This window comes from Aythya ferina (genome assembly GCF_964211825.1).
Source record: "Aythya ferina genome assembly, chromosome: 21".
In the NCBI taxonomy this organism is placed as follows: Eukaryota; Metazoa; Chordata; class Aves; order Anseriformes; family Anatidae; genus Aythya; species Aythya ferina.
The window spans coordinates 4,813,504-4,841,468 of record NC_140319.1 but is presented as its reverse complement, the minus strand read 5'-3'; the positions used below and the strand labels follow the sequence as shown (position 1 = coordinate 4,841,468).

Sequence of the window (27,965 nt, the reverse complement as noted above, 5' to 3'; positions counted from 1 at the left end):
TTTCTGTCAGAAAGCGTGCTTAGGGTTAGGAAAGTGTGGTTAGGGACGGGTTGCCCAGGGAGGTGGTGGCGTCACCATCCCTGAGGGTGTTTGAGGAGAGGTTGGACGTGGTGCTTGGGGCCACATTTTAATGGGTGACATCGGTTAGCAGGGCGATGGTTGGACCATCTTGAAGGTCTTTCCCAACCCTAATGGTCCTGTGACTCTGTGCTTCATTTCCCCTCCCTCTCTCCCCCTTCCCCATGCCCCCCCCCAGCCGCCATTTTGGGGCTGCCCCCGGGGGGGGGGGGGGGGCGCCCGCGCCGTTCCCATGGCAACGCCGCCACGCGCCCGTTGCTAGGGGCCGAACGCCTCCTCGCTTAGTTTGTCCCTCCGCTCTCCCCGTCCTCACCCCGCCCCCCGGAACCCGCCTCCGATTGGCTGCCGGGGGGGGACGTCACCCGCGCGACGGCGCCGGGGCCAATCGGGGGGCGGCGCGGGGAGCGGGGAGCGGCGCGTGGCGGGCGGCCGGCGGGGGGCTACCGGTTGGGCGGGGCCAGGAGGAAGAGGAGGAGGAGGAGGAGGAGGAGGAGGAGGAGGAGGCCGCCATGTCGTGGCTCTTCGGCCTCAACCGCGGCGCGGCCCCAGGGGGAGGAGGAGGAGGAGGAGGAGGCGGTGGGGACGCGGCCGGGATCTCCCTGCCTCCAGCCCCGGGGGGCAGCGGGGGCGCTGGGGGAGGAAGCGGGGACCGGCACCCGCCCAAGGACAAATGGAGCAACTTCGACCCCACGGGCCTGGAGCGGGCGGCCAAGGCGGCGCGGGAGCTGGACGCGTCCCGTGGGTGACGGGGAGAGGGAAAAGGGGACGCTGAGGGTGGGGCTCGGTGGGTGCTGACGGTCGCTGCCCTCCCTTGCAGGCCACGCGAAGGATGCCCTCAGCCTGGCGCAGATGCAGGAGCAGACGCTGCAGCTGGAGCAGCAGACCAAGCTCAAGGTGCGGCCCTTCCAGGAAAACGCCAGGTTTTTTGGGCTGGAATCATCCAGAGCCCCGTTATCTCGCCATCCGCTAATGATTCTAAATCATTGAGGTCGTGGTTTAGGTTTGGAGAGGGTGGGTGCTTGCTTTGGAGAAGTAAGAGCGCTGGAAGGTGAGATGCAGTGGGGTTGGCAACTCCTCCAGCACGTTTCTCCCCCCTTTTTTGGGTACCTGGTGTGTCTGGAGTCATTTTGTAAGTCCTGCAGTATCACAGCTGCTTTTAGGGAGTCATAAGGGTTTTCTGCAGGGAGTTGTAGAGTAGCTGGGTAAAAGTGAGGCTTGTACGCCCTTCATAATGTTTTTTCATTTATTTCAGGAAGCAAATTGTATTTAATCACTAAATAGCAAACTACACAATTCTTACTATCTTCTTACAATCATATTTTAGCTTTCTTTTGTCACCAGTTGGTTTTGGAGGGTACCGTTCTGATAACAAACGCATCGCTTGTGATCCTGTGAATCGCTGTGATTCTGTGACTTGGAATATAATTGCCATCGTCTTATCTCCCTAGGGTTATGTATTGAGCTCGTTTGTGATAACCATCTGCTTATCTTACCAGGAGTATGAAGCCGCCATAGAACAGCTGAAGAATGAGCAGATACGGGTACAAGCAGAAGAGAGACGAAAAACGCTCAGTGAGGAGACAAAACAGCATCAAGCAGTAAGGGGACGGGGAGGAAGCTAACTGATGAGAGACACGCTTGTGTTTCCCATATGGAAAATGAAACAGTGCTTTAATTGCCCTTTTTGATGGTGCTGGGGTGGCAGCTGGCTGTGGGAGGCCATTCACAGGCTGAGCCTGTCTTTTACCCCAACTTTGTGATGCTGAATTTAATTTGTAGTTAAATGCAGCTATGTCTGCTTGAACTTTTGATACCAAAATCTTGGTATCATCCAAAGACACAGGTAGGGGCACTTGCTCTTGTTGTTTCCTCTTTGAAATTCCCCTCAAGGAACTTCTAGGGAAGTGCTGCTGAGCAACATGAGAGACACTTTGTATTTAAGAGCTGGTGGCATTATAACATTGTAGACTATGGGCTTACTGAGCGCATGTTAATGGAGACTGTGAAATGTCTCGAGTTATTTGGATCTCAGTTTTAAGTAGCCCAGACAGAAAAGCAAGGGATTGATCGATTCTAATCGATGACTCACCTTGGGAATAGAGCTAGAATGGATTGGCACATGTTGTTTTTTATCCCGTCGGAGTTTAGACTTTGAACGGGGCCGGCTCAGGAAGCAGGCTTCACCGTCTGTTCGTGAATTAGCGCTTGGATTCTTGCAGTTCACAGGGCAAAAGCTTGAAGGCAAAGCTACCTTGATTGTGATCTGTTTCTGAAGTGCTATGCTTTAACGTAAAGCTATTGAGGAGGCAAGCTCTTCTGGTGTCTCTGTATTTGGAGTGGAGAATAATATCCCCCACTGTGCAGTCCTCGTTGATGGACTGGGGCCCTCAGACCACTTCTCTTGAGTTCAGATGCTGTAGGTGTATTCGCCAGTTGCAGTGGAAAACTGATGAGAGAAACTAATGAGGAACAAGAAAATGGATCAGGAAGGGAGCTTATCTGACAGGCAGGATGTATCTGGACACTTGTATTGCTTGCAGTCGCCAGTCTAGGTACTATGGTTTAGAACGTGAAAGTGTGTTAATCCTAGTAAAATAGGTGTCCCTTTCTGGGCCAGAGAACCCCTGTTCTTCATTTTTGTATCTGTGATGCCTTAAAATGAGGTCAGACTATTGGACTTCTCAGCACAGCGGAGTTCATGGAGCTGGCTGAGGAAACTTGTCCCAAACATTGCCCATTCATTTTTTCAAACCCTGAATTTTTTTTTTTCCTTTGTGTAAGCTTTATTTTTTTTTTTCCCCTGCATGTTCCAGATATGATTGCCCTTGGTACTAGGTTCTTTCAAGTGCCTAATCTTTTTATTCAGACAACTATTTATTTGTTTTTTTCAGCGAGCCCAATACCAGGACAAACTGGCACGGCAGCGCTATGACGAACAGATGCGGCAGCAGGTATGGTAGCTTCCTTCTCTAACCCAGCTGGGAGCTGAACAGTAGCTTTCTTACATCAAAGGTCTGGAAATGTGCCTTATCGTGCTGGCCAGACAGCTAATGCTAGACACGGTTGCTCTCATCCATGCTATTCACTTGGCATCGGTGTTTTTGGCCAGACAAATCAAAGATCAGGACTTAGGACCAAGTGGCTAAGAACATGGGATTATGAATGTCAGTCTGAGAGACGGGGGGGGGGGGGGGAAGAATGCACTTCAGCCTAAGCACCAGCCTCTTGATAGCAATTAATACGCTTAAGCGTATGTAAAATACCTAGTGACCAAGTCCTTACAACGTTAATGCATCTTCTGCTGTCACCTCTGCCTCCAGCAACTTGCTAATGAGGAGAACCTGAGAAAGCAGGAAGAATCTGTACAGAAACAGGAAGCCATGAGGCGTGGTAAGTTGCAATTTTTCTTTCACAGTTGACAAAGTGGGTGGCAGATCAGCGTCTGCTCTGGGGTTTGACTCCTTGTCTGTATTGGCTCCACGTCACAACCGGGCACGTGCTAATGCTACGTTGGCAAATAGCAGGTAGAGCCCAGGAGTGCTAGAACTGCCTAGTGATTGCAAAATCAGTTTAAGAAGGGGCTGAAATACTAAATGGCTGCTCTGTGGATTTCCCAATAAACTCTCAGCATCTCCTGATATTGCAGTGAAATCCTGCTCTTGTACTGGAGCAATCTAAAGCAGAACCAGTTCTGAGGAGGGAAAAGAAAGAAAATAGCTACAGGGAGTAGTGGTTGAAACCATGTCACCTAACCTCTATTTTCGTTTTGTTTTAAGAAATAGAAGCTGAATAATGACATTTTAGTCCGAAACTTGCTTTGTTTCTTCCCATTTTTATGGAGTTGCTGCAGTCACTGGGTTGGGAGAGCCAGCAGGGCTCCACTAGGCCACAAGTGTCAGGATTGTAAGGCGGTTTGTAGGTGACCCGGTGGAACAGAAAGTTGCTCTGCATGCACGTGTTCTGCCAAGTTGTCTGCTCCTTGCTGCCATCTAGTGTGCTCTGGGCTTTGGTCAATATCCTTGTAGTATTGCATCAACCACGGAAAAAGGTCAGGGGTGCTCCTTGTAGGAGGGGGTGATTTCATTCCCGAGGTCCCCACCTCCTCCCAGGCACCACTCAGGCACTATTTTTTTCCTTCTCTGTTGTTTTATCCCATATTGTCTAGCTCTCTGGCTGAAGTCTGTCCTAAGCAATTTTTGTGCTAACAGGTTTCCAGAACAGATTTCTGATTGTCTTGCAGTGCCCTCTCTGAAGAGGGCCACCTATTTGGTGTGCAATCCCTCTGAGCACAGAGGGAAAATTCCTTGCTTGTCTTCTCTGATGCTGTACTGGTTGGCTGTGGGAGCGCACACAGCACTGGTGAGGCCGGGATGAGTCAATGCATCTTTCCCCAACCTGCTGCCTGGGATTAAACCAGCCTAAAAGATTGTTCTCTCCTTTTTTTAAAGCTACTGTGGAGCGGGAGATGGAGCTAAGGCACAAAAACGAAATGCTGCGTGTTGAGGCAGAAGCAAGAGCCCGTGCCAAGGCTGAGCGGGAGAACGCAGACATCATTCGGGAGCAGATACGCTTAAAAGCTGCTGAGCATCGCCAGACTGTGCTGGAGTCCCTCAAGTATGTGCAAGCAGACAGGAGGATGTGGTTGCCTAACTTCTGTGCAGTTTTCCCCCGTTGTTTAGGAAACCATTGCTGTTTATTCCCCTAAGCTCAGAGGAATATTAAAACGGAACAGTTTCCCACTCTGTACAATAGGAATTATTGAAAGAAAAAGTTCTTTTTTACTGTGTCTTGGTACATTGTGATCTGAGTGTGAACCAAAGAGAGCACAGAGCTCTGAGTTTTATACAGTTTTTCTAAGAGACGATTTCAAGCTGTATTTATTAAGCTTGAGACTCGGCTGCTGTGAAGGCTTAGTTCTTTCATTTTCTGAACATACGCCCTAAAAGTGAATCAGTGCATCTCCAAAGGGTGGCCATTTGAATTTTTAATCTGTTAATTTCATTTACTTTGAGATTTTTGAATAGAAAGAGCTTTTAATTTAAAGATTACAACACATCACTTACCACTAAGCTGAGTCTTTAATATATTAAATCAGCTTAGTGCCAAATGCTTTTCTGGATTTAATCTCAGATCAGGTGTAGACATCAGATGACTATAAATGTATGTACGTGCTTGTTCATGTTTGAGTTCCCAGGTGAGCCCTCAGATTGTTTTGACTGGTTCTAAAGAAGATCATTACAGAATATAAAACTGTTGTAAATTGTTTCAAATCAGTCATCAAAATTCTTCTCTCTCCTGTTTGTCTTGATGTTTTGTTACCACAGGACAGCTGGAATGCTCTTTGGGGAAGGATTTCGTGCTTTTGTAACAGACTGGGATAAAGTTACAGCCACGGTAAGATTGTGTCATGTACTGACAGTTTTACATACACTTACACAGACTGTTCTGGAAGCTAACTCCTTGCTGTGATATGTCTATGAAATTTTATGGCATGAATGTGCTGCTTAGTGCTGTCTTGAAGTATTAATTTAAGGAGTTACCACATTCCAAACTTGTACACTAATTGACTCTCATCTTTGGTCACATCAAAGTTCTGGCTTCGATCAGCCCTGTGTAATTGTCTTGCCTTTCGAGGAACCACCACGTTTACAAACACGTTGCCTGAAGGTTTGCCTGCTGCTACAGGTAATAGGTGGAGGTTCTGCGAAGAAACGTGCTTTTTTTTTTTTCTCATCCTAGCATTTGTTCAGTTGATTTAGCACTTTCTGCCCCTTGTAAGGTAGCAGTATGTAGGTAACGAGCATTATCAAACGTGTAACGTTGCTTTTATAGGACTACTTGCCAGTGGTGTTTTTTTAGGACCAGAAATCTAATCCCAGCTCCTTCCTGCTGATGTCTTCTGGTTAAACTGCAGTCTGGGAATGTCTTTTTAGGGATACTAGGGAAAACATTGAAAATGTGTAAGAGTTGATCTCTGGACACAAAAGGGGTTTGTGTCTTCTAAACCACCGTTCAAAATTTGTCGTTGTGTATGACTCAAAAAAAAAAAAATTAAAAAAATGGACAGTGTTCCCCCACTACAGGTATATTTATTCATAAATTATTAGAATCACAGTGAAAAATGTATATATTTTCATCCTGTGCCCCAGTGGATGGTCTTTCATACCCCCTGGATGCTTTGGAGACTGCTGCTCCAGACGAGGGATAGAAGATAGTGACATGAAAGGGGGAGATGAAGTGTTCTTTTCTTTTTTCCTGGAGAATTTGGATGATTACTATGCAACGATTGCCATGCAGTCTTCACTAACTTGAATGCGCAGGCTTCTGCCTCTTCCCTGGTGGGAGTTCTCACTCCATCTGCATTCAGAATTCCCATATTTATTGTAAAATTTCTCTTCTCCTTGATCTTCATCCCGTTAATTTATGAGAAAGCATTGCTGGGGAGTAATGAGCATATAAATACTGAATGTTGATCACCAGGGACAGCATCCTGTCATTAGAACAAGGAGTGGGGAATAACATAAGATTTCCTGGGTAAATATTGAAAGGAGAACATTCCTTTCTTTTCACTGCAGCAAAAATGCAAATGCTCTTTAAAAAAGAGTAACGCCGCTAATCACTTGCTAATGATGGGCTTTCTTCCTCTCTCTTTGCCTTGACTGACATATTTTTGGTGTCGTCTTGTGCGTCTGCATCTCCACATCATGGGGAAAAAATGTTGTTTATGGACAAGCAGGAAATGTAGAGATCACTTGTAGAACTGTTGTGCGTCTTGATTAAAAGCCATCCAGGCATGTTTCCACGGGAGGAAAGAGCGTGGCAGTTACCTCTTGTTGACATAAGGCTGTCTCTCACTACTCTGCTTACAACAAAACTTCACAGTGCTAAAATACTTTTAGTAGCATGGCTTGTTAAAATGGACAATTTGCTTGAAATCAGTCCCAGCCATCTGCTCCGCCAGCCAGTTTTATAGAGGGATGGCACAAAAGATGCTTTGTCTGAGTGAGTGCACGCTTTCAGTGGATCCTTTTGTAATCAGCAGGCCCTACCTGGAGTGCCTGCAGTATCCGGAGCCTTTTGAAGATTACTGCCTGGTGCTTTTAGCTGCGTATTCTCTTGACCCAGATACCAGCTTCCTGCATTATGGTCACTTTTGCTTCTGACGAGCTCTTGTCTTGTGAATTTGGGACTTTTAAAATCATGCCAAGAGTGCATGTATTTTTGGAAAGGAGACAACATAGCCCAAACTCTTACATTTTCTGTTGCTTTGAAAAATGCTCTAATGCTGACTGTAAGGCAAGATTTAGCTAGTTCTTTTTAAGAGTTCTTCTAAATTAGCCCTGGATTTTCATCTCTTTCTGCCTACTGCAAGGCTTGCTCCTTTTCCTACCTCTCCCCATCTGTGTAACCCCAAAGGTTCTGTTCAAAGTTGGTTTTGTTTTCAGTGGAATTCACTTTGTCAGGCATAGATTGCTTCCTTTTCTAGATACTTCGTGATGAACAGATAGGCACTGTAATCAGACTGATTTGTGGAGCTGGCATAGTGATTGGGCTCTTCCGGGAGGGTGAGTTGAGTAATTTTCCCATTTTGATGTGTAGCTGTCAATCTCCAAGCTGTTTTTTTCTCTGCATCTTGTAACGTGGGTGTCAGTGAAGACCTAAATTCTGATAAACTTCCCTCTGCCTGGATGGATCTGATGCACCAACCCCTAATTTTGCAGCTACAGCAGCTGAGACGAGGGTATGTGAGGTCTTTGTCAAGGTAACTTGCTTTTAGAGGGAGCCTACTAAAAAGATGGAGTCTGTTGTGTCTTCCAAATGCCTGTAAGCTGAGATGAATCAGGAGCAGAGGTCATCTTCTTCTTTGCATCTTAGAACCTGCAGCTCTAAACCCTTTGTGTTTCCCTCCAAAGCACAGGTACATTGCACGTCTGAGCAGAGTGGAACCGAGCAGATGGTGTCTGATGGCTTATTGAACAATGCCATCCTTGTTGTCCTTGAGCTTTTTGACCTTGCTCTGTACTTGTAGCAGAAGCCTGCTCGCTCTAAAAGCAATTGCAGCTTGCCCTTTTGTCTACCTGGGCTTGCTCTGGTAGGAATCACTGGCATCTAGCTGTGAGCTGAACACGGCCGATTACTTACGCTTGGAATGGTGAGGAACAGTTGGCTTCTTCCCAAACACCTCTCAGTTTAAAAGTAATACCCCTTGTTCTTTGTGTTTTCAGTTAAATAGGATTTTTTTTTGGTAAAGCAACTGACTAGATCAGATATGTACGAACAGGTAGAACTGGAGGCTTATGTTTGTGCACCTGAATTAAAGGTTTATAAAAGGTATCAGTGCTTTCAGTCTCTGGGAACAAGGTTTAAGGAGAAAATCCCATACATGCTCAAGATTTCTGTAAAGTCTTGCTTTCAAATCCTGCCTGTCCCGAGATGTTAGTCACAGGAACCTCCTGGAATGTCTTTAGCACTGTCAGCGCAGCTCCTTGTCTGTTCTGACAGCTCGCTATGGTGGGAAATGCTGCCTGCAGGGCTGCTTGGTTTAATGTGAGCCCACTTAGTGCTGAACTGAGCAGCGACCATAAACCACAGAGCAGTCTGGAGTCTTTCTGCTTCACTGACAAATTGATGGGAACGTCTCGCATTCTAGGGTTTCTGAAAGACCTCATCTTTCACTGTAATGCAGCAGTGGTAATTCCCATGGTGGTTTTAGCTCTGAAACTCTTCTGGAGTACCTGTTTTTCTTCTGTATTGGATCTGACACCACTGTTCTCCTTCAGCAAGTGGTTTTGGCCTCTGCTGTCACTGCACTTACTTGCTCTGTCTCCTATTCAAAACGAGTTCTAGGAAGCATTTTTGAACAGCAGCAGTTCTCGTGTCCCAGTATTTACCAAAAATACTAGTGTAAGGTGCTGTGTTGATGTTCCTGCTGCATGTAGGGTGCTGCTGCTGTTCTTACATGGGTCGTAGGCTTACTGTGTGGGACAGTTCCAGTGCTCAGCTGATGGCATGCCTGTGGGACTGACATATAACCTCTCCTGTTCCTTGTTTTCTTCTTACTATCCATTCTTGCTACCCTAATGGTCTCTGTACTCATTTCACAGCCTTTTCTGCCTGTGTTATGACAGGTGATTTGTCTGTATTCGCTTGGGAGCATCTGCCCCTTTGCCCTTGGTGGCAGCCAGAATTTGGATGTTTCCCTTGGCATCTTTAGTTCCTCACCTGTGTGAGGAGGGGGCAGTCTGGCAGGCAGCACCTGGTTTATTCAGGCTTATTATTATTATTAAATGCCTACATGGAATACTTTTTTTTTTTTTTTTTTTTTTTTTTTAAAAAAAAAAAAAGGGGGGAGGAATGAACTGGACAGCAACAAAACATTCGAGCACAAAAAACCCATCCTACTTGCTAGTGTCTATACTGACCCATAGTTCCCTGCCACAAACCATGCTGCACATGTGCCCCATTGCCTTGCTAAAGGTTTTTCCTAATCCTCACCCCCTTCCCTTACCAGGTGGCAGGCCTGACCCTGCTAGCAGTGGGCTTTTACTCTGCGAAGAATGCCACTGCAGTGGCAGGACGATACATAGAAGCACGCTTGGGCAAACCCTCCCTGGTGAGAGAGACCTCGCGTATTACTGTGCTGGAGGCACTTAAGCATCCTATCAAGGTAAAGTTTAGCTTTGTTTTTGTCTTGTTCTTAGCCACGAGGATGCAAAACTCCTTTTACAGCTCTGTGGGTCTTTGAATAAACATACTGTTAGAGACTGCACAGGTGAGCTGATCTCGTCGCCGTTTTATATAAGATTTGGGGGTGTTGAGTTTCTGAAGCAGTGGTTGATTTCTACATGTGAGTGATTGGTTTTTGTCCTCTCTAGGTTGGTAAGCGTCTTACCAGCAAGGCTCAGGATGCCCTTGAAGGAGTTGTTCTCAGCGTGAGTACTGTGTTTTGCTGTCTTGGTCTGGAACGATGACTTCTGAATCTCAATAGGAAAAGCTGTTACCTTACACACGCTTCGAACGCTGTAATTCCAGTAATTCTCAAGACTTATCACCCTTGGGGCACCGAGACCATAAATAAGTTCCTGCGTTCAGTGACACACATTAACAATTCTGTTAACCTTCTTTTCCCTCGGTGCAAAGCAGTTAGAAATCTTAGCTCAGTGCTTGCCTGGCTGCAGTTTTTCTGTGCAGTCAGCATGTTAATATTCAGAGTTCTGCTTGTCTCATCTAATCTGTGGAATATTACTGAACCCAGATCTGCTTGTAGGCCAAAAGCCTCAGCAGCATGTGCACTTGCCCATCTTGTGAACGGTTCTGAACTTGCTAATTAGGGCTGCCTCTGTGTATTTGGGTCTGAATTTTGATTCCCTGATATCAGGCAAAAAAAGTGCTCGAGGCTGCTGAGAGAACGCTCCTGCAGGAATAGCTTTCTCCCAGTACCTCTCTAAAGGCAGTAATAAGTTTGAGCATGAATGTTTATCACTGAAATGAAAGAATTAGTGCTGCAGAGAGTCGCTTACGTTTTGACATATCCCTCCCAGGGCATCCAGGATGAGGTGAATGTTGAGGTGTTAGCGCTTCTTAGAGCAGTTACTGCGCTGCTTCCTGGCTTGATAGAAGAGAACTGCAGTCAAGTGGACAGAACTTGAAATTGAGTAAATCCTGATATACAGAGGGAAACGACCCTAATCCAAAGCAATAAGCAGCTGAAGTTGAGGCTTACAAGCTTGAGACTGTAGGAGTGCTGCCAACTTCTCACTGGTACTGATCTGAGAAGCTGATAGCTGCTGGTCTCTTGGTACCTTCTGTTCCTTAAGTTTAACTCTTTTCTTACAGCCACAGTTAGAAGCACGTGTGAGAGATATTGCCATAGCAACGAGAAACACAAAAAAGAACAAAAGCCTGTACCGGAATATTCTTATGTATGGTCCCCCCGGCACTGGAAAGACACTTTTTGCCAAGGTAAACACTGACAAGATTCTCACCATGTGTATGTTGCAGAGGACTCTGAAAACTAAGAGGGTGCTTAGAACCTTGGTGGTCTGAAATCCTTTGCTTGACCTCTGTGGTTTTGCCTCCCTTTTGGGAAGGGAAGAGGACATCCACCTGCTCCAGCTCCAGATTAGTGCAGCCGCTTGGATTCTAGCGCTGAGCGTAGGCAGAAGAGCCCTTCCATCTGGAAAAGGCACTTGGCAACTGTGACTTGTGAAATTGTAACAACAGCCTGCTGTCTCGTTTCCACCTCTGTTAATTACATACGCTTGGCTAAATAGGGTTTTTCCCACTTGTTGCTCACTAATCCTCAAGTGAAAGAAGAGATAGGGATGGCTTTACTTCGCACGTGTTCCACAAGGATGGTTTTTGCATGGATTTGAGGGGGGATTTGATTTTTGACTTGCTTGTCAGTGCTTGTCCAGTAGGTGTAAGGCTTTCTATTCTTGTATGATTTGGTGATTCAAGCCAAGTTTTGTGTCCCTGGCAATCTATTAAACCTGCAGCCCAATACCTTGCTGCTGTCTCCAATAGTCTGCCAGCTGGTTTGGATTTGTAAAGCCAGTAGAGAGCGGCAGGGCTAGGAAACCACAACAGAAACATAAAGAAAAGAAGTGTAAGAGCTGAGAAAAGTGTTTAGCAGTGGAGAAAGGGGAAGAAGTGTATTTAACACTTACCCAATAGCACAGAAACTCCAAGGGGCTGGTGGTGGTAGCTGTAAAGTATTGGAACAGGTCAGAAGAGTGAGGAAAGGGCTGAGTGCATCTGACACTTATGCTCTAGAGAGGAGCAAATATCACGCTGAGAAGCTGACTGGGTTTTGAGCTGTGGCTTTGGCACTTGGGTTAATGGCAGTGACTGTACAGTTTCCTGCTACTGCCCTTCCAAAAAGGCGACGTGTCACAGTGTGGTGGCCTTCTTTGACTACTGCAGCACAAAGTTTTATGGGTCTGCAGCTGTAAGTATTCCTGCTATATGACAGGATTCTTGAGGCAGATGTGAAAACACTTGGATGTAACTGTCAAAGCTCCCAGCTTCGTTGGACTGATGCAAAACACTAAACATTAGCAGCAGGAACTGGGTAGTTTTAATAGGCAGAGCAAAGCTTTTTTTTTTCCCCTGCCTCCTGCTGCACAGCAGATAATTGGTTGGGTTCAGCTAAGCATGTTTTGCTGGAGCTGTTGCTTGTCTACGTGGGTTGACTTGTTCATTTTAACCTTCAGCTGACTTTGTTTGACTCACAGAGCTGGATAGCCAGCTCTGGGTCAGCTGATGATGTGTAACTCAGCCTGCTGTCTGTCACCGTGGCAGGGCTCAGTTGGAGGCTGGTTTGTGAACCGTTCTGGAGGGGAGGATGGAGATCTTTCCCTTTATTGGCATCACATCCTCGCCACGCCTGTGCTTTCAGACACAGGCAGTTGTGGGCTGATTCACCACTGAGGTGTCACAGTGAGATGGAGAAGAATTTTAAGCTGGAAGCTTCGTTACCACGTTACATAGCCCTTGGCAGACTAGTTGGGGCTGAAGTAGGGGGAAGTTTCCTGTCATTCTGCCCTGCAGTGGCGTGGCAGCCTAAGCAAACTTTAGTCAGTGCAAGCCATAGGCTCTTCTGATGTTCTTGGTTAATTTTGGCTATCTCCTGTCAAACTTGCTTTATGGGCAGGCTTGCATTTCATGACTTCACTGAAAAGCACAGATTTGAAAGGCTTCTTTGTTTGGTTGTTTCATTTTTATTTATTTTTTAATACCTGAAGCTTAAGGGAAATGTTTCCAGTGTGCCTCAGGAGCTTCATCAAACCCCTTTGTTTAGTACCCAGCAGACTAAGGAGTTGTGGCAGGTTTTAAAAACACAGTAGTAAAGTTCTGTTATTTTATCTGAATACTCAGTGGGTTCAATGGGCATTTCAGTCTATTTTTTTTTTTTTAAATAAACCAATACAACTTCTCACTAGATGCTTAGCTAATATAATGCAAGGAATCCTGTTCTGCTGCACAGGGGAAGTAAATCATGAATTAGACCATGAAGAACAGAGTGGAAGAAACAAACAACACGAGTTACAGATGAAGATATAAGCACTCTCAGCAGCGCCTTCTGCTGAGAAAATTTCGTGCGTTGCCACAAAACTAATTTTCCATCTTTCCTTCCACTTCAAAGCAATCCTGAAAACTGCTCTGACATGACTGAAGTGGTAAAGAAGTATTCTGTTCTTTAAGAGTGTACTCACCATCTGAAAATAAGCTTGTTGATCGGTCTAAGCGACTTTTATTTCCCTCCTCATCTTTTACGGCCTTGCAGTGAAAGGGAGTGCTTAACCCAGTGGTTTTGTTTCCTTCCAGAAATTAGCCGTGCACTCGGGCATGGATTATGCCATCATGACAGGTGGTGATGTTGCCCCCATGGGGCGGGAAGGAGTTACTGCCATGCATAAGCTCTTTGACTGGGCAAACACCAGTAGGAGAGGGTAAGTAGAGCTTCCTCTGACCCCTTTAATCCTCGCTGCATTTGTCGTCTAGGTATTTCCATTTGCTACTCTCTAAGTTTGTTTTTTAAAGGGGAGAGTAAATGTCCTGAGGATTTCTACTCCTTAATCGCTTCTTAACCTGATGAGCTGTAGAAGGAAAGGTGTAAGAATTTAAATTAGCTTAGAAAAAGAAGTTGGAAGATGCAGGAGATTACGGACGCTGGCTGAATTTATTCTGGCCTCATTAAACACTTGCGTTATAAGAACTTTAAACACTCCAGATACCTTTGATCATCACTTTTGTAAGATGGTTTACATGCGTCCATATGTGTCACTATTCCAACCTTTGGTAACACGCAGTATTTAAGCAGACTTTGTTCTGGATATCCAACAATCTTAGCTGCCGGTGAGCGCTGTGTTACCTTTATTAGCTAAAGCAATAGTGGTAGATGATGCTTCTCTGCAGAGCTTGTAGCTGAGAATATTCTCAGAAAAACTGGAGTTGAATAAAAGATGTTAAGAGGCCCCGAAATCCCTTGAAAGAAAGCTGTATTTGAAGCTGGACAAGAAAGTAATACAAGCTGTGGCAGCTTTATGAGCAACTTGGTTCTGTTATTGATAAACATCTTTATACGCATGGTCTCTTGGGAAGAGCACTGCCCCTGGGTTGTAAGTGAATTTATTTTCGTGAATAATTCATTGACTTTATTAATTCACTTCTCCACAGGTAGTAAAACCATTATATTATTGGCAGTGTGGTTTGGAAGGGAAAAAATCAAGAAAATAGCAAAACAGTGTGCAAGGGAGGACTCTGATTGCAGGTTTGCAGAGTGGCATAAGAAAGCATGGCAGGAAGAAGCCGCACAAGACTTCTGTGCTTCTGTTTTGGCCTTGTAGCCTTGCATACACTTCTCTAGATAGGAGTAATGCTAAAAGAAGCACTCGTAAATACCTGGGGAGCAGGACTGGATTTCAGAGATCTGATCAGACTTGACAGGAACAGGCCAGCAATGTTAGGTGTAAACCCATTGCCAAACCGTGCCCATGAAAATGATTTTTCTCTGGTAATTAGTTTCTCCAATCTGTATTAAAAAATCTGGAGGAGGTTAAGGTCGTGTGCCCAAGAATTGCTTCTGCTGAGCCTGCTTCTGAACAGCAGGAGACAAAGCTGCAGAAGCCTGGAGTTGTTTATGGCCTAAGGTGTCTTAAGCTAACGCCTCTTTCTTGACTGTTGGCATGGGCCAAGAGCAGGCAACCAGAAAGTTGCTGCAGCTCAGATGAGAAACGTTGCCTTAAAAATGAGATTGGTTGTGTAATCCTTTGGGTTTCCAGGTGTGGGTGTCAAGGAGGGGGACAGGAGAATCCTTGAGCCATTGGAGCCTCACTTACCTGTCTCCTATTACTGTGTAGTGCTTTCTTTTTGCAGCCTCCTGCTATTTGTGGATGAAGCAGACGCGTTTCTGCGGAAGAGGGCAACAGTAAGTACTTTCCCTGTGGTCGTTACCTGTGTGTGCTGCAGTTAGTTAGCCAGCCAGCCCACAGCCTTCTTGTTTAACCCGATCAGCCAGCTTGCACAGGCAGAACGTTAAAACTGGAAGGTGCCACATCACTCAGTTAAGTCATGCAGAAACAAGAAACGAGCCTCTTGCAGCTGAATGGGCTGAGCATCTCAAGACTGACTTGGGAATTTCCTGCAAAAGAAATCAAAAGGAATGGGTGACATCTTCTGAGGTGTTTGTAGGTGACGGGGCAGTAGGAAAGAGGTGCTTTGTACAAATAAATAGTTATCTTGGGATGTATTTGCAACCAAACTGTATTAACAATGCTAAATCAGCACATATGCACACACAGATTATTTTATTTTTTTTTCAAAATAAGTTACCAGATTGTGCACTGAATCTGGCCTTGCTACTTGAACCCCAGTGGTCTACTTGAAGAGTCAATCCTAAAAGATTACTTTAATTATCCTGTAGGTATCTTACTACATTAGGGAAAGCCACCTGGGCTGTTAGAGCATTGGGTTTGAAATCAAGGGAATCACTGACTGGGCAAACGTTTAACCTTTTGGCTGAAGGTTTGCTTCTTAACCTTTCTCCTGGGTATACAAATTGATCATTTTTTTCCTTCAAGTTATTAGAGTGCTTTGGAGTCTAATTTTAATGCAAATGCTTGACAATAACAGAACTCCCTTTGTCAATAATGCTGCTTAAAGCTGTGACCTCCCAAGTCCCAAGCAGTTGATCTATCGTTGAATTTCTTCTTTGCAGGAGAAAATCAGTGAAGATCTCAGAGCAACTCTAAATGCATTCCTGCACAGAACAGGGCAGCACAGCAACAAGTAAGTATCCAACTTCAACCCTTCAATTTTCCTGAACTGAGGAAAGCCAGGAAATGCCTATGGTGTGCAAATGGAAGTTGGAAGCCTCTGATCCACCCCATTAAGGGCTTGAAAAATTTGCACGGAATATTTCCTTCTTAGTTTATATACTGAATGCAGCTTATGCCTCCTTTATCTTTTCCTGGAACGTGGAATTTAGAATGCAGAAGGGTTGTACGTAAGGTACAGGTTTTTACAAGATGTACAAGTTCTTAGCCTCGTAGCTTTTCCTCTTTTTCTAGGAAATAATTCCTTTTAGACTTGTAATATTTCGTAACTGTGGATCTAGCAAAGTTATGGGTTTGACCAGGTTTATAATTCTCCTGCAAGCCAGTGAGAGGGAGTGGTAAGGAGGCAGTCCTTTCCCCTGGTATTAGGGTACCTTAGCAGTGCTCTGGGCATGCTTGTTTTGGTGCTCATGGGTGCCATGCCTCCGCTCTAAACAGCTAGGCTGTCATTTTCACGGATGTTTAATTTGCCCCTAATTTAGACCCTGAACCATTCTAGGAGAATGAACATGTCCTCGTGATTCATGCACTGCATTTTGCTTCTAAAGAGCCTTATTGCTGCTTTGGGCAGTAAGGCATCCTGCATTCATAAATGGGAATTTACTTGCACAGGCCTAACGGTGTGTAAATCTAGCTGATTTGGAGAAACCCTGAGGAGAACTGTTATTTGGCTGTACCAGTGAGTTGTTACCACTGTAACTGAGCGCTAGGAATTGTGAATTGCTGGCTTGAACTTCCTGCATCTTCTCGCTGGGTATCTGACTGTGCACATTTGCTTTTATCCTCTTCACCCAGATGTCCCAGGGAAGGTTTGAATATCGGGGTGGGTGTCAATGCTTCTTCTATGCTGTGTTTCTGCAGGGGTTTGGAGGAATTTCTTGTCAGTAGAAAAGGAATGATTTGGTGCTAGTGTGGCTCATGGGCCAGCTAAGTATCTTCAGAAATGACAGCAAAGAACACAGCCCCCTGTAGGCTTGGATTTAAATAGACTGCAAGAACGTCAATATTCCAATAGCTGTGGTTAAAAGCCCATTTCAAATTATAATGCACTATTAAGCTGGTAACATCAATTAAGGCATTAAAGTAGAATTGGCATGGGGAAAAAGCAGCATTACGAAGCAAAAGAAAGGGCTTCTGTCTTCAAAATGCTCCAGGAGAGAGCATGACCTGGAAGCTGGCACATCTGTACCGCGGAGCAACGCTTGGTTGAACAAGCGGCCGTTAGGTTACGGTACCTTTTGTGAATGCCTCTGTTTCTGCACATGTTAGACTTGTAGCAGGAAGGTGTTCTCAGACTTCCTTGAAAGAAATAAGTGAACTTTTGCCAGCTGCTGCAGAAGAATGACCTCCCCGTGCAGTGGCATGCCCAGCAGTGGCAAATCCCCCTTCTTCTTAGGCCAGGATGAGCCCGTTCTGTGCTCTGCAGTGCTTTGAGCTGGCTGAGGTTCCAGTCGCTCTGTAGGCTTTCAGTTTGGCAGTCCTTCACACCTTCATAATGAGGATTTTAGTCCTGCTGTGATTCTAGGGTGCCGTGCAGCGAGCAGCTTGAAGCTAGATCCCTGAAGTGGGATTTAAGTTGGAGATCTGTACATGCCAGAGAACATCTCTGCGTGTTGATGCTTGTTCCAAGGTTTCAGGCTTAAAGGTCTGTGGGAGGTTGTACTCTTCCAAAACGTTTCATGCCCTTAACTTGAGGGTGATTGTGGGTAAAATGATAAATTAGGCTTCTGTGGCAGGGACAGTCTGGGGAAGGTTGATACCGAAAGGCTGAGTACTGCATTAAATGCATTTCAGTTGTAAATAGCTTAAACCATGCTGCATTTTAGTGTGTGGCTTGAGATGCTGTTACAAAGCTGTTTCTAAGAAATCTCTAGATGCATCAGGTCTTTGATACTGGCCATGCTGGTTCCTGATGTTCAGATGGGTTCTTTGAGAAACGTACAAAACCACATTAATCTTCTCGTGTTTCATACTCCAGGTTTATGCTTGTTTTAGCAAGCAACCAGCCTGAGCAATTTGACTGGGCTATCAACGACCGAATAGATGAAATGGTGAACTTCGATCTGCCCCAGCTAGAAGAACGGGAGCGGCTGGTGAGGATGTATTTTGATAGGCATGTCTTGAAGCCAGCTACAGAGGGTAAACAGTGAGTATCCCTGCAGCACTCTTCACCCATCCAGAATTCTTGTTGTTTGTCTCCTCTTCTGTGTATTTTTTCAGTATTTCTAAGTAACGTTTTTCGAGGAAGTATCTCTGGTTGTATGTGGCAGGCTATAGAACATCTTTCCAACTTTTCCAGGAAGCTGAATGGTTGATAGCAAGTTTCCAGGATCTGATCTTGGAAGTATTGGGGTTACAGTTCTCTTATCTTACAAACAGAACCAAAAGGCAATCTGGCTGGTCTTCCTGTCTGTCACATTATGCAGAAACCCAGTTTAAACCACTCATCCAGATAAGAGCTGGAGAGATGACTCTTGCCATTCTGTTACGGGATGAGGTGCCATCCTAGAATTTTATGCCATGCTTTGTCATATACTCAAAACTTAAGAGACCTGTTAGTGCATTGGAGGCAGTAATGTAGATGTGGGCTTGTTGGAACTCCTCGTATCCAAGCGCTTGCCTTTGCTAGTTTTAATCCAGGTGCACACATTTCTTTGTGCCATAAAATCAGGCTTTCTATCAACTGCTTTATTCGGGATGGATCTTTGTATAGAGGTTGGTCTGGCCTGATCTTTGATTTCAGTTTCCTGTTGCTCTTTGCAAAGCTTAACTCTGGCTTACCCCTCCTCCTGTCATGTGGCCGCATGTAAAGTAATCCTTGTGCTTGTGCTTTCAGGCGTTTGAAGCTGGCCCAGTTTGACTATGGCAAGAAGTGCTCAGAGATTGCCAGGCTGACAGAGGGCATGTCTGGTCGAGAGATCTCTCAGCTTGCTGTGGCATGGCAGGTAAGCAGGGCTTTGATCACCGGGCTTCCTGGGTCATGTTCACTTTCTGGAGGATTTGAATGTTTGAGTTTTGGAGTCTCGGAATTTGCCTCACTTTGAAGGTTTCCTTATGTCCATGCAGTAACACTAGAACACTGCCAGCTCTGAGGTGGGTGTCAGGACATCAGCATAATTTATCTTATGTATAGGAAGAGCTTTTATAATCACTACTGGGGAAATCCCACTGGATTTACTGAGTGTATTCCTCTTACTACCATTTTTTTCACCTTTTAAGCGACAGAAAGCAAATCTTCTTTCTAGTCTTTACCTGTGGAAATCATGAGCTGAGATCCAAAGCAGTCATTCAAGTGCTGATAGCCCTTATTTTATTCTTTCTTTGTGTGGTAGCACACAGCTGCTTAATTTTGCCATGTGGATTTTGTATTGTTGAAACATACTTCGAAGCGTGTGCTGTCATCTGAAAATGTACATAAAGCTTTACTAAAAAAAAAAATAAATCTGTTCTCTAACTGCCTGAAGATGTGCCAGGTTACATTGTTACCAGCTCAGTCAAGAAACTCAGCAAGATGCTTGACAGGTATTTGAGATTCAGAAGGAGCTGGCGCATGTTGATAGATTTTTAGATGGAGTGCCGTAGTGTCCAGTTAGCATCCCTTCAAAAACAGAATCACAGAATCACAGAATTTTCTAGGTTGGAAGAGACCTCAAGGTCATCGAGTCCAACCTCCAACCTAACGCTAACAGCCCTCCACTAAACCATATCCCTAAGCTCTACATCTAAACGTCTTTTGAAGACTTCCAGGGATGGTGACTCCACCACTTCCCTGGGCAGCCTGTTCCAGTGCCTCACAACCCTTTCAGTGAAGAAGTTCTTCCTAACATCTAGCCTAAAACTCCCCTGGCTCAACTTAAACCCATTCCCCCTCGTCCTGTCACCAGGCACGTGGGAGAACAGGCCAACCCCCACCTCGCTACAGCCTCCCTTGAGGTACCTAAAAAGAGCAATAAGGTCGCCCCTGAGCCTCCTCTTCTCCAGGCTGAACAAGCCCAGCTCCCTCAGCCGCTCCTCGTAGGACTTGTTCTCCAGGCCCCTCACCAGCTTCGTCGCCCTTCTCTGCACCCGCTCAAGCACCTCGATGTCCTTCTTGTAGCGAGGGGCCCAAAACTGAACACAGTACTCGAGGTGCGGCCTCACCAGAGCTGAGTACAGGGGGACGATCACCTCCCTAGCCCTGCTGGTCACGCTGTTCCTAATACAAGCCAGGATGCCGTTGGCCTTCTTGGCCACCTGAGCACACTGCTGGCTCATATTCAGCCGACTGTCCACCATCACTCCCAGGTCCTTCTCTGCCTGGCAGCTTTCCAACCATTCCTCTCCCAGCCTGTAGCTCTGCTTGGGGTTATTGCGCCCCAGGTGCAGGACCCGGCACTTGGCCTTGTTAAACTTCTCTGGAGAGCTGATGGTATGAAAGAAGAACCAGAATCTGTGGCGTGTTTGCCATTCCCAGAACAAGTAGGTTGTGGCTTCACGTATTCCAAGTATAGCTATGCTTTTTCTTGACTTCTGATTTTGAAACCCAGAGTGAAGACTAAATGTATTTGTCTTAAACTGGGTGACAGTGCTGTGGGGGGGGGAAAGCAGACCTCATTGTTGCAGAAATTCTTTGTCTCTTTATTTAGAAGAGAACTCCGCTATCCATGCATGTCAAAGGTCTTGCTGCCACACATTTCCCATAATTTAAAGTTGTGGAAAATGATCCTTTGCTTTTTATAAGCTTCCCACCTCTCTTGGTTTGTCATGACACCCCAGAAATGACCTTGGCTTCTAAAATTTATCCTTTAAGTGGCCTTGAAAGAAGGGGAAGGCAGGTTCCTTAGTGTTGTTGCCCTGATTACTTGTTAAAATGTACCTCATAACACTGGGACTATTAACAAGGGGCTCTGTAAAATTGCATAAGGAGGTTATGCTGTCATACAACAGTCAAAGAGCTTTTAAAGAAAAAAAGAGAAAGGGGGGCGGGGACAAAAAGCAGGAGAGAGTTGGCAAAAAGATAAGAACAGTTTTGAAGTAGAACCTGCAAAATGCTTCATCTGTATCAAAATCAAAGTCATCGGTGTTCTGGATCAGGGGACTTCATATCTTGTCCTTTGTCGATCAAGAAAAGTGTCGTGGAGCAGTGTTAAAATAGCACAGCCTTTTTGCAGCTGGTGGCTAGACACGTGGACTCCTTTCCTCTGGAGCTGGCTGGCTGGATACAATTTGCTAGCAGATTTGTGAGAGCATCCCAAAAGGAGTAAGGTTTCTGCACCGAATGCTGCCCTAGGCTGATCCTAAATGCTACCGTAAGGCTCTTCTTCAGTCACTGGGTCAAGAAACTTGGAATTGTGACCACCTGGGGCTCGTGCAGAGCCATACAGGTTTGGTTTTGCCACGTTTGGCCCACTGACTTTTGGCTCTGGCCAAGCTTGAACACCTCCCTGTGTTTTCCTGCTGTGTGTAGTACTGAGGGCATGGCACTGCAGGAGCTGCAGTTAAAAGCCTCTGCGTGAGCAGAGCGCATCGCAGCTGTGCAGATGTTTTAAGTCCCCTTAACCCAACCCAATCCTTTGAATGGTGTCAATACTTTGAGGCCTGGCTCAGCTTTACCAGGTTGCCTGTTTATATGAGCTGTTACAATGCTCTCTCCTACCAGGGAAGGATTAATGCTGCAGTTTGAGTCTTTCTGGCAGCGTTAGTCCTGCCTCTTATTCCTGCCTTTCTGCTATCCTTCCCGTTGTGCTGGCACACCTCTGTGTGTGGCTGTGCTATGAACTGGGTCAGGGAGCTGAACAGAATTAAAAATAGCTTGGCAAGGCGACTTAACCGCATAGTGACACTGGTGTCTTGGCACATGTGAGGTCAGGGTGTGCAGGGGCTGTATGAGCCGGCACGGCGAGCTCAAGCAGTGCTTACCAGACTGGCCTCAGCTGGATGCAGCAGCTGTCAAGTGGCTGGATGCTACCAACAGCACTGCTAATTTCGGAGTAGTTGGTCTCCGAAACTCGTGGAGGATTGAACTGTTGATTTGAAGATGCTTCGTGCCAAAGATGGCTGATGTGGCAAATAACCCGATGTGAGTAGCGCACACTTCATCCATTTCCAAGCCACAGTTTTGTTCCTCTTGGGTGAAATTTTGTCCCTCTTAGATGTGGGGAGCTTTAAGGAGGCTAACCTAAGGATTTGCTAGTTAAGAGGAAGATCTGGACTTCCCTCTCTGTTTCCTACTTGCAGTTGCTATTCCTGCCCTCCCCCCAAAGCATTATGGCAAGCTAAAAGCACAAGCAGGAAGAATTTGAGATGTTTTACCAATTGAGAAGACAGAATACAGGAAGAGCCAAGAAAAGGGGAAAACAAGGCATCTCTTACAGTTCTGGTTTTGATCTTAGTAACACCTTCCAGAGCTGCTAAACAGCAGATGTCATGAGCCTCGTGCTCTTTAGAAGCCCTCACAGCTGCCTTGAAACAATTAAGTCTTGAGACATTTAAGCTTCCAGTGCTTTTTTCGATGGGCTCATCACAACAGCTGCTGCAATACAATATGCCTAAGGTCTCTGTTTAATAAATGGATTCAATTGACCCATTCTGGGGAAGATTACAGCACAAAGCCCTGGTGAAAACTGCTTATTGTGAATGCTGGAGCACAAAGCTGGATGGGAGCATTTTGTTTGCCTTTTGTTTTCAGTGATTTTGCATTGTGCCCTGATGCGACTTGGCGCTAATCCTCAAAGTGTAGGCTTAATTGCAACATGCCTGTTACTTAATTCACCTCAGCTTTGTGTGTGTGTTTTCTTAATTAGTTTTTTTCCTCCAACAGTCGTTCTCAGCGTTGCTGTCTGTAAGCCTTCTACCTCTGTTGAGGTGCCTGAAAACAAAACCTCAACCAGTGTCTGGACAACAGAGACAAATGCTCGGGGTGCAGAAAGTCAGGCTTAATCTGTGCTGAAGCGTTGCTCTGTTCCACAGGGGCTGTCCTCCTGTTACCTTAAGCTGACAGAGACCTTGCTGCCTGCAATTCCAGTCTTAACCTAGTCAAATAACCTACCAGGCAGTTCTAGGAAAGGTAGTGAGGCATCCGTGGTGCTGCTCCTGCTGGCATTCCAGGATCTGCAGGAGTGCTGGAGGAAATGGACTGGGAGCACCTCTTGTAAAAAGCTGGCAGGAAGGTGTTTATCATAGACTCAATAGGGTTTTGAGGTGCTGGGACCTACATCAGCTCTCCATAGCCTGTCTGATCTCATCTCATGGCCAGAACTGAACCTCAGAGGTGGTTTGGGGAAAGGTAACGTTGAAAACCAGCTGGAGAGAAACCATCAGAGGTGTCAGCTCTTAACCAGAGAGCAAACTGGAGTGACAGCCCGTGGCTGCTTCGCTGTCCCGTGGCCTTGCAGTCATTTCCCATGAAGATGCTTTTGGATTGCTCTGCCAATACTGCCATTAACATAAACATCTCAGTTAAACCAGAAGCCCGAGCAGTAGCTGCAGCTTTTGTAGATTTAATTTCACTCTAAGCTGGGTTTGAAATTGATTGGGGGCCACTTAAATGAAGCTCTGGTTTGCTGTTGTTTCAGTCTGGCTCAGGTTGTCCTGAAACAGAAAAAAATGAGTGCAGAAAAGCAGAGTGTAACCTCTAGTGCCGGGAGAAATATTGTTGTCTGTGGCACAGCTAATAGTCTGCCTGCTAGAAATCCATTTTAATCTCTCCTGCAGAAGACTGTGCCTTCCCTTTTGTCCTTGTTCTTTTCCGTTCTCCATGTCTAATCCTGCAGGAATATAGCACGGATTAGATGCATTTACACACTTTAAAATTCCCGTCAGATCTATTACAGCGCTGTGCAGACTTTCGAGTTCTGCACCCTGAACTTAAACCCGTTGATAGGCTTTAGATAAAATGTCAAAGCAGCAACTTTTCATTATTCCCAGCCCTACCCTCTGGAAAATTGCTTTGGCATCACTTCAAAAGAATTCTCAGGAGTTTTATGTCCCGGTGTTAACGACAGAGGTGAGCTTCCTGTCATTTCTTTGCCTTTTGTGCCACAGATATAAATACCTCCTTGCTCCCTGAGCCTTGCTTGTGTTTAAAAAAAAAAAAAAAAAGGTATTCTGCCATGCCAGGTTATGGGCAGAATTAATGCTTCAGAAGTGTTCGAGCTGAAGGACATTATAAGTCATGGGGGTGTCTTTTTTATTACGTTTTTGACCAGACTATTTTCATTATAAATGTGATTCTAAGGGTACAGATTAGCTTGCTGGCCATGTAAAAATAACCCACGGTTCTTGGCTGAAACGAAGCACTGGGTCGTTTAAAGCTGGGCTTGTCATCTGTGAGCCATTCCTCCGCTTCCACCAAAATGCTTTGTTTTCAGGTTATTTTTTCCCTGGGCTCAAGTTACAAAACACGAACAGTTGCTGTGGAGAAAAATGGGTTAAAATTTGTCCATGCAGGAGGCAGAGGTATGAATATAAATGAGGCACAGCACCATTTTTGTGTGTGTGCAAGCTACTCCCAGAAGGGACAGCTGCTTCCCCCATTTGCTTTCTTGACAGTGAGGGCCTGAGGCTTTCTAAAAATAGAAAGTCATTGAGAAAATCAACAGAGCGTGAACTGCACAGCTTTGCAGGAGTTTCCACAGTTAAATTTATGGTCTATGCAGAGGCAGGGAGGAAGGGAAGACATCCTCTCTGCTCGGCGGAGGCACAGAGCGCGCAGCCCAGGAGCGCTTACTCCATTTTAAACCACCAGCTCCTGGCTGGAGGGGTGCTGGCTCCTGTTAGCCTCAACTCCCCAGCAAAAACAAAACCAAAAAGCAATAAATAAACACAAAACGAAGGCTGAGGGGGTGAGTCAGGTGGTTTTAACTGAGCTAAACCTCCCTGCTGTGCTCCTTTCCCAGAGGTGAGAGCAGGCAGCTTGTGGTTTGGGACCCGCTGGGTGAATATTGGTGAGAAGGATCTGCCTCTTGGGGTGCAGGACGAGTGCCGTTGTGCAAAGATTATTTCCAGGCTCCTTTCTACTCCTCTGCACGCCCGGCTTGCAGCCAGTGTTTACCCTCTAACTCGAGGCGTGAGCATTACCCGAAGTTGTCAGTTCTGCCTTCAGGAAGGATTACACAGGATTTGCACGGGGAAGACTCTGCTTTTGATGCTTCTCGCGGTAAAAACCAGCACCTGCCGACTCCACAGTTACACGTGGCTTGTGCAGTAAGACCTGCCCTCTCTGGTGATGTTCCCCGTTCTCCAAAAAGGGCTCTGGGGTAACGTCAGCTAGGAGAGCTTGAAACCAATGCCGTGTCAGTGCTGCCCAGGTCAGCAGCTGGCTCTGGGGTTTGTCTTCTCTCCTGTCCATGTCACTGGAAAACAAGAACGTGAAACGGCCACGCTAATTTCTCACAGTGATGCTCTTGCAGCCTTGTTAAACTTGGAGGGAGCCAAGCTCATTGCTCAAACCTCAGAATCGGTGTTTCTCACTGCTAATGGTTCGTGCAGCCCGGGTGTAACACCTTAAAAACGCTTCTGCCTGTCCTGAAAGCCCAAGTTTCTGTTCCTAACTGGGATCTTGGGGAATGCCCTACAGACAGGACAGTCCGTGACATGAGGGCTCTGTGGCAGGAGGGATGTGGACACCTCAGGGCTGTTGGTTTGGGGCAGGCATCCTGGATGTGGGAAGCTCCCACCCCGATTTGTGTCACACTCCCCTCTAGCAGGGCTGTGCAGGGAACCACAGCACGGAGTCGCTTGCGGGAGCGCTCGCACGGGGATTAACCAGATATAGAAATCTGCAGCTCGGAGTTGCTTTGTTACCTTGGAGATGAGTTGTTCAGCTCGCACTGTAAGCAGCCTCCCCTTCCTTCTAGGCTGCGGGTGCTCGTGTTACCGTCTGTGTGATGCCCATCAGCAGAGCCCTGGCTCTTCTGCGTGTCTGGGCACCAGCGACAGCCCTTTTGCTGCAGCTAAAGGGAGGTGGCATAAAATGGGATGAATGGAGGGGGTTAGAGAGGGAGGTCCTACAGGCAGGTGAGTCTAAGCTGGGACTTGACACAGCACAGAAGTGATTTGGGGGAGTTTCCTAGTGGAAAGCACGATTAGTGCCTGTTAGATGTCATTTTAGAGATGCCACGTTGCCCATACTCACCCTGGCACCAATTGTAGTCCTCCCATGTAAGCATTTAAAACCTCTTGGATAGAACTGTTCAATCACCACGTGCACCTTTCACTCTTTACTTTATCGACTTCGTATGCGCAGCGCTTTTAAAGCAGGAGAGGAAATTTAAACAAGCCGAGTGTGACCGCAGCCTAACCCTACGGGCTCCGTTCAGCGTTAGGAACCCGTGGCCTTGTTCCTACAAAGACCTTGCCTCCCAGGAAGCCCAGAAGCAGGTAGGCAAAGGTGCTTGGTAGTTCTCCAGAGGCACACCGTAGCGTAGCATGTTTCTCTGTGCTTGGGCAGGTTGTTTTGTTGTTCTTTTTTTTTTGTTTCAGTCCCTGGTAGAGCTGCAGCAAGGGAATCCTTCCTGATGGTGATAAGCCAGATCCCTGTGGCTGCCACCACCAAATTAGAACCAGGCTGGATGTTGTGCTAGGCAGCATGGGGGCAAACGTGCGTGAGGAAGAGAGGAGCAGTTCAGCTTTTCACTGGCTGTAGGGTTTGTGATCGCTGCCTCACCTCTCTCCTGCCTTTCCCTCTCCAGGCTGCAGCTTATGCCTCCGAGGACGGCGTTCTTACAGAGGCCATGATCGATGCCCGGGTCGCTGACGCCGTGCAGCAACACCGCCAGAAGATGGAGTGGCTGAAAGCAGAGGGGGCTGAAGCAGGCAAAGGGGTCGGCAAAAACCCCCTCCTGCCTTTCCCCAAAGGAACGGCGGTGTGAGGAGCTTCCCGCAGGCTTCTGACCAGCGTGTGTGGGGAGGCGAGCGGGAGGGTCTTCTGGGCAAACGTTTGGTGGAATCATGTGTGAAGTGAGAAACGTGGCCACGGGCGCAAGGAAGGGAGCGCTGCCTCAGTCCGCCTTGGCCTTCGTGTTTTAAGGATGCACCAAAGGGGGAGGATTAAAAAAAAAAAAAAAGGTTTTAATAAGGCAGAAACAACTGTATTAAAGGTCCCCCTTGCTCAAACACTATTGACTGTGTTAGTCTGTGTGGCCTGTCTTGCTAAAGAGCCCCCAAACTCTCCATCATCCTTGGCTGTTTCATACTGGTTTGGGCTGTCCTGGTGCCCCAGGCATATGGGAACACGGGGCCTGTCCAGCCCTTCTGCTCCTGTGTATTTAAACTGGGCTTCTGCTCCAATAGAGAGGTATTTCTCCTCTTTTTTCCAGGACGTGCCTCTTCCTTGCTTGTATCTCTGTGTGCTATCTCTCCTCGCTCTCCTGCTGTCACCCCTTCATACTCTGTGTTACAGAGCCTTAGTAACTGGGCTGTGCAGCTGCTCCTGCTTAACGTGGGGTCAACATTCAGGAAAAGCTGCTGCTGTGCTGTGGCTCGGTTGATAAGCACTGGGACTCTCCTGGTGCTGTGGCTGCACGGCCTGGCTGCTCTCTGTGGGCTGTGTTTGGGCTCCTGCAGGGTGGCAGCAGAGCCAGGGCCTACAAGCTCTGGAGCTTGACTCTGCGCTGAAGCACTGAGCAGCCCCAGCCCAGGAGCTTTTATCCTCTCCCAGCGTGGCTTTGTTTAACCACCGCACACTCCCTGGATCACCGAAGGTTCGTGGAACTGCACTGGAGCAACTGGGACTTGAAAGCACCACTCAAGATGCTAGATAGCCCTTGAGGCCTTACTGATCTCCAGCAGGAGCTGCTGCTCCCCAGCTTCTGTCTGCTCAGCCCGCGGGGCTTTGTTTGCTTTCTCCAGCCGGGCACTTGCTGCTACAGCTAGTCCGGGAGCAGCCCTGAGTATTTTTCCCCCCTGAGGTCACTCTGTTCTCTCTTCAGGGTGACTAGGCAAGGCTTAGTGAGGCTGTGTGGTGTGCAAGCATCTCCAGTGGGGTGTGAAGGGAAGGAGAGGGGAGTGGGGCTTTTTTTTTTTTTTTTCTACTGGCTGCTGCCACCAAGCTGCTGCTGCTGTACGAGT

General features: G+C 46.6%; 2 protein-coding genes across 3 annotated transcripts in view; one reads left to right on the top strand and one right to left on the bottom strand.

Moving 5' to 3' along the window:
- Window positions 1-27,965, bottom strand: part of LOC311422170 (C-signal-like) — a 147,614-nt gene that overhangs the window by 73,473 nt on the left and 46,176 nt on the right. The window lies entirely within an intron of this gene.
- Window positions 570-27,013, top strand: LOC311422164 (ATPase family AAA domain-containing protein 3). 2 transcript variants are annotated; one of them, XM_084494933.1, is made up of 16 exons: window positions 570-816; window positions 896-972; window positions 1,575-1,676; window positions 2,970-3,029; window positions 3,399-3,468; window positions 4,527-4,692; window positions 5,403-5,472; window positions 9,590-9,745; window positions 9,954-10,010; window positions 10,915-11,040; window positions 13,408-13,532; window positions 14,959-15,010; window positions 15,800-15,870; window positions 17,896-18,063; window positions 18,754-18,862; window positions 26,588-27,013. In XM_084494933.1, exons 1-16 carry the CDS (start codon window positions 588-590, stop codon window positions 26,765-26,767), a joined length of 1,818 nt encoding a protein of 605 aa, XP_084351059.1. In that variant the 5' UTR covers window positions 570-587; the 3' UTR covers window positions 26,768-27,013. The 2 variants fall into 2 exon arrangements, with proteins under 2 accessions (XP_084351059.1, XP_084351060.1); XM_084494934.1 differs by lacking the exon at window positions 26,588-27,013 and adding an exon at window positions 22,134-26,557 and having other exon boundaries at window positions 572-816.